This window comes from Acanthisitta chloris, unplaced genomic scaffold, assembly GCF_000695815.1.
Source record: "Acanthisitta chloris isolate BGI_N310 unplaced genomic scaffold, ASM69581v1 scaffold23307, whole genome shotgun sequence".
NCBI classification, from domain to species: domain Eukaryota; kingdom Metazoa; phylum Chordata; class Aves; order Passeriformes; family Acanthisittidae; genus Acanthisitta; species Acanthisitta chloris.
In genome coordinates, this window is record NW_008684664.1 from 10029 (window position 1) to 16158 (window position 6130).

A 6130-nucleotide genomic window follows, 5' to 3' on the forward strand; every position below is an offset into this window, starting at 1 on the left:
CCACTGCCCTGGGGAGCTGTTCAGTGCCCAAACACCTCTGGGGGAAGAACCTTGTCCTGACATCCAACCTGACTCTGTCCCAGTGCCCAAACACCTCTGGGGGAAGAACCTGTTCCTAATATACTGATATAAACCTTTCTAAAATATAAACCTTTTCCTAATCAATATGATACCCCACCAGCTCTGCTTGCAGCTTTCAGTAGGCTTTAGAAACCAGTTCCCAGGACTCATGTTGCAGCCTGCAGCAGACCACGCACATGAGGAATTTTCTATACAATACAGCCATGCAGAGGTTTCCATCAGCTTCAGAGCTTGGAGAGAAGTGGCTATTTTACCTCAGAACAGGTTAAATTTGGCAGCAAATCTCCACCAAACACCTGCAGAAGTGCAGCTGCTCATTTCAGAGGCTGTGAGAACACTAGAGGTGAAGAGACCTGGTTGCTGCACCCATGTGTGTGCCCAGCTGAGCCGTGGGAGCAGCCAGGCTGAGTACCTGGAGAGCTGGGGGCGGCTGGTGCCGGCGTTGAAGAGCGTGGGGGAGGCGTGGGTGAACCACTTCTCGGACAGCAGGTTGTAGGTCTCGATGGCAGCATCGATGTCCTGTTTGTGGATGCCCACGGCCACCCTCATCAGCATGTGCTGGGGGCGCTCAGCCACTGCAACACAGCCAGGGTGGGAGGGAGCTTAGAGTCCAGCCCATCTCATCCTGCCCCGGGCAGGGACACCTCCCTCCAGACCAGGCTGCTCCAGGCCCCATCCAGCCTGGCCTGGAACACTCCTGGGGTTGGGGAGGAAAAGGAGGAGGAGGAGGAAAAGGAGGAGGATGTTAGGATGAGTGTTAGGCAGAGGGAGAAGGAAAGGAGAAAAAAGGTGCCAACATCCTGGTGTGGAGGGAGCTGAGAGAAGAGCAGGAGGATGTTAGGGTTAGGAAGAATGAGGAGGAGAGAAAATGTGCTAACATCCTAGTGTGGATGAAAGAGGAGTGGGAAGAGGATGAGGAAGAGGATGTAAGGGTTAGGGAGAGGGAAGAGGAGGAGAGAAAAGGTGCAAATGCCCCATGCTGGCACCTTATCAAGATTCCATGATCTCCTCCACCAAACCCATTCCTTTCCCACCTGCTGCACCAAAGCCTTCACATGTATTTCTGCAACACTCACACAAAGATTCCCAGGTGAAATCCAAGCAAATATCCAATGAAGTTTTAGCCTTGACATCTCACAGTTAACCTTCTGGTGTCCAAGGATGGCCAAGCCAAGGGGCTGCAATAACCACCCCTGACAGCACAGGAGCCAAACTTCACTCCCAGCCAATTTAACTCACCCAAACTCATTAAGTGCTTAGCTCTAGGCACAGCTCTTACCTTTGGAGTTGATTTTCAGCAGGTAGGAGCGTTCCAGGGTCTTGGAAAAGAGAGGATGGACTTTAGCACACATGCAGATTGGAATTTTTCCTGTCAAATCCCAACGGGAGCAGCTCCAGCTCCTCATCCCAGGCCCCACCAGCCCTACACTCCACTCCTCTCCTTAATAGCATTAATTAGGTGCTTAATGACTAAAACCCCACAAGTCCACTGGGAGATTCCGACACTGGAATATGGAGTGTGGCCAGGAGGTTCCACAAGAGCTCCCTGAAGTGCCCAGAGCTATGATAGAGTGAGACACCCCAGCTGAGCCCTCGGGGAGCCCCAAACCCCATGCCAGGCCCAGAGGGAATGGAGCACAGAGCAGTGGGGTGTGGGGGAAGAGCAGGGGCAGGAAGGACCAGCATGAGAGGGTAAAGGTGTGGGATAACACCCTGACAGCAACTGCCCCACAAAGCAATGGGAAAAACAAAACCCCTTGTTTGGTTTATGAGGGACTAGATGATTTCCTTGAGGAATGACACAAGCTGGAAGGTTGCAACAACACTCTGTGTGATGTGCTCTGAAGCAGAGCCCAACAGTTCCAGCATTCCAGCAGCACGAGGAGAGTCCATTGTGGAATGTTAAGGGGTTGGAATGGACCTCAGAGATCATCTCCTCCTGCCGGTTGCTCAAGGCTCAACCAACCTGGCTGTGAACACTGCCAGGGTTGGGGCAGCCACAGCCTCCCTGGGCAACCTGTGCCAGTGTCTCACCACCCGCACAGGGAAGGATTTCTCCTAATATCTAGCCTAAATTTCCCTCTTTCCATTTCTCCTTGTGCTGTCCCTGCAGCTCCTAACACAGATCCCTCTGCAGCTTCCCTGGAGCCCCTTCAGCTCCTGCAGGTTGCTCTGAGGTCTCCACACAACCTTCTCTTCTCCAGGCTGAACAGCCTGTGGTCCATCCCGTTGGACAGCTGCTCCTCGTCCTTCCCAACCCACTGGTGATCCACCTCCTCCAGTGCCCTCCTTGCCCAGTCCAGACCATTCCCCAGGCATTCCCATCCTTTCCAAGAGCCTCAGTGTCCTTACCTTAAAGCCAAAGTAGTTGTAGGAGAAGTCTCTGTCGTAGATGATGGCAGAGTTCAGGCGCTGAGGGGAAACAACACCAAGTGATGTTGCAAAGAGCCTTTGGGGCTCAGGGAGGGAGGAACTCTCCAGTCATCCCCTGCTTCAAAACTAGGGACACCCAGTTATCTGAACTGTGCCCCTGACTTTGGAGACCTCGGGAGTGCAGAAGCAGCACTACTTACATCCTTGTTGGCCAGGACGATGTCCAGGGTCTCCTTGGAGATCATTGGGGAGTGTTTCCCGTTGTGGGGGTTGATGTAGCTGTACAGATCATCCATCACATCTGCAAGGGAAGGGAAGTGAGCCCATCCCAGAGCTGCTCTGCCTGCCCTGGCACTCAGGGATGGCGCAGGCAGCAATGTCCCGAAACTGCCCCTGCAGCCCCACACACCTCTGCTCTGGCACAGCTTTTTCCCTATTTTTCACCATTTTCCTACTTTTTTTCACTCTTCACTATTTTTTCAACAAATGTTCAATATTTTTTCAGTTTTTTCACTGTTTTTTTTCACTATTTTCCCATTATTTTTTTCACCTTTTCCCACTACATTTCCACCTTTTTTGCACTTTCCCCACTGTTTTTTTTCCTAGCGTTTCCACTATTTTTCACCCTTTTCCCCCCACTATATTTTCACCCTTTTTCCCCACTATATTTTCACTCTTTTCCCCATGGTATTTTCACACTTCCCTTCAGACAGGCCTAACACCCTGTGGGTTTCATTTCCACAGCGCTTTTATCCACCCTGGCTCCTCAGAACTGCTGCCTGAGAGACATCCCCATCTCCACCCTCCCACTCCCTCCCTGCCTGACTCCCCCTGGAGCCTTCTACCCACCACTGAAGACTTTCTTGGTTTCCTTGTGCAGGTTGGAGACGGCAATCCTGGCGGCCAGGATGGCGTAGTCAGGGTGCTTGGTGGTCAGGGTGGCAGCTGTCTCTGCCGCCAGCGTGTCCAGCTCCACCGTGGTCACACCACTGTACAGCCCCTGGATCACCTTCATGGTGATCTGTGCCTGCAAAAGGACACCTCCAGGGTCAGGAGTCTGGAACCCTACAGGTTCAGCCAGGGGAGGTGACTCTCATTCCCAGCAGCACTTGGAGAAAAGCACATTAAACCACTAAGCAGAGCTGGGGGTGTTCACCTGGGCAAGAGAAGCTCTAGGGAGACCTTAAAGCACCTTCCAGCCCCTAAAGGGGTTCCAAGGAGCCCTCAGAGCCTCTTCCAGTGGCTAAAGCTTCTAGTCAGTGCAGCAACAACACTTTGGCACTTACCATCTCCAAAGCATTTTCTCTCAAGCATTTTTTTGATCACAGCAGGGAAGAGCATTGTCTAGGCCTGATGGGAAGTGACAGCTGCTGAGCAGATGCAGTGCCAGCCTCAGTCCCAGGACAGGCACAGGTCACAGGGAGTGTTAGCGCATGAGATTTGGAGGGTTAGTATTGGCCTGGAATGCGTCTGGCACAAGAAGATCCAAGTCTCAGCTCCAGGAAGAGGTGTCACACAGGACTGCAGAATAAATCAGAGTTCAGGTGGTTAGGAGGCAGGAGGATCTGGGATTTCAGTTCAAGTCCCAGGTCACCAAGGGCAAGTCACTTGGTGCTCCACTCATCAGTGGCCTCCTCCGGTTCTCCACTCCTGGCTGGAAGAACTTTGGGTGCAATTCCAGACAGGAAAACAGATCATGAGGACTTGGAGATGGGAAAAGCCTCAGTTGTGACTCTAAATCATAGAATCATAGAGTTAAAGGGTTAGAATGGACCTTACAGATCATCCAGTGCCAACCCCCTGCCCTGAGCAGGGACACCTCCTCACTACATCAGGTTGCTCAAGGCTCATCCAACCTGGCTATGAACACTGCCAGGGTTGGGGCAGCCACAGCATCCCTGGGCAACCTGGGCCAGTGTCTCACCACCCTTATGGTAAAAAACGTTTTCCTCACATCCAACCTAGATTTTCCCTCCTTCGGTTTGAACCCATTGCCCCTATCCTGCCACTGCAGCTCCTAACACAGAGTCCCTCTCCGGCTCCCTGTAGGCCCTCCAGATATTGAAAAGCTGCTCTGAGGTCTCCACACAACCTTCTCTTCTCCAGGCTGAACAGCCCCAACTCCCTCAGCTTGTCCTCGCAGGGGAGATGTCCAGTGCTCTTAGCAATTTGGTGGCCTCCTCTGGCCTTGCCTCAACAGTTCCATGTCCTTCTGATGCTGAGGACACCAGAACTGGGTGCAATATTCCAGGTAGGTCTCCCTAGAGCAGAGAGGGAGAATCACCTCTTGACCTGCTGCCCACACTCTGGTGGATGCAGCTCAGGATTTGACTGGACCAGCCAGCGAGCCCTGTACCCACTGAGTGTCCACCCATCAGTCCATGACTCTCCAATTTGGAGACAAGGATGTCACCTGGGACAGTGTCAAATGCCTTGCACAAGTCCAGGGAGATGATATCCGTTTCTCTGCCCCATCCACCAATGCTGTGGCCCCATCCCAGCAGGCACCAAACTCCCCTGGTAAACTTGCCCCTGGTAAAGCCAGATTGGTTATTGCCCATCACCTCTTTGCTTTCCATGTGCCTAAGCAGAGCTTCTAAGAAAGTCTGCTCCATGGTCTTGCCAGGCACAGAGGTGACACTGACTGGTCCATAGAGCTGGTCTAATGACCAGACTAGGCCTGAGATCTGCATAAAACTCTCCCAGACAGCAGTGGATCCGTGAGGGAATCATCCTGTGCACAGGATTTGGAAGGACCCAGCACAGAAAACCAAGGAGGGATGTGGCAATGTCAGGCAGAAACGACACCTTGATTGATCAGGAGAGGATCCAGAGCAATTTCCACACAGCATTGCTCCACCTTTGTGGACTGACACTGAGAGCAACCTGCCAAACCCAAAGTATGGGAATTGGAGCAATCAGCTCCTTGTCTAAGCACCAGAACCTCAGTGGATTCAGGAAGATTTGTGGTGAAAGTGATCTCTGAGGCAGAGATTTGCAAAGCAAAAGACTCAAAACAGATACAATTTGGATCAACACATTATTGTGGCCCTGGCACAGGTTGCCCAGGGATGCTGTGGCTGCCCCAACCCTGGCAGTGTTCACAGCCAGGCTGGATGAAGCCTTGAGCAACCTGCTCTGGTGGGAGGTGTCCCTGCCCAGGGCAAGGGCTGGATCATCTCTAACTTCATTCCGACCCCAAAAATGCTATCACTCTAATATGGATGTGCTTGCTAAGAGCTCATGGAATGACACAACATCCTAAGTGGGAAGGGAGCGACAAGGATTGAGTCCAACTCAGAAGGTCCTGCCCAGGTATCCAGGCGCCTTTAGCCCTGAAGCAGTGGGGCTGTGGGGTCTGTGGGCAAGCAGGAGCAGAAGACTCACAGGGTCCACGAAGTCAGCGTTGAGGCCGTAGCAGAGCTTCTGGATACGGGAGGTGATCTTGTCAAACATGACGCGCTCCTGGCGCCCATCTGGGGACGAGAGGCTGTGTCACACCAGCACAGGGGGCAGAGGCACCCCTGTCACACCGCACAGGGACACAGTGCTCGGGGGTCTGGGCTGGGAATCCCCAGGGACAGTGGGGCCAGGGAGGCTCCCCCTGCACCCTAGGGAATTCCGACCTCCCCACACCTGCCCAAACCCCAGTGCCAGGTGTGAGGACACGGCTGAG

General features: G+C 53.1%; 1 protein-coding gene across 1 annotated transcript in view; it reads right to left on the reverse strand.

The window, feature by feature from the left end:
- The window catches only part of RRM1 (ribonucleotide reductase M1), a 14695-nt gene extending 8770 nt beyond the window's left edge, over positions 1-5925 (reverse strand). Inside the window, exons 1-6 of the mRNA XM_009079428.1 lie at positions 5842-5925; positions 3304-3481; positions 2655-2755; positions 2434-2493; positions 1361-1400; positions 494-656 (exon numbers count right to left, since the gene is read on the reverse strand). Of these exons, the coding sequence (XP_009077676.1) occupies positions 494-656; positions 1361-1400; positions 2434-2493; positions 2655-2755; positions 3304-3481; positions 5842-5910 (611 nt within the window). The 5' untranslated portion in view covers positions 5911-5925. The remainder of the gene's footprint in view (positions 1-493; positions 657-1360; positions 1401-2433; positions 2494-2654; positions 2756-3303; positions 3482-5841) is intronic.
- Between the last annotated feature and the right edge of the window lie 205 nt (positions 5926-6130).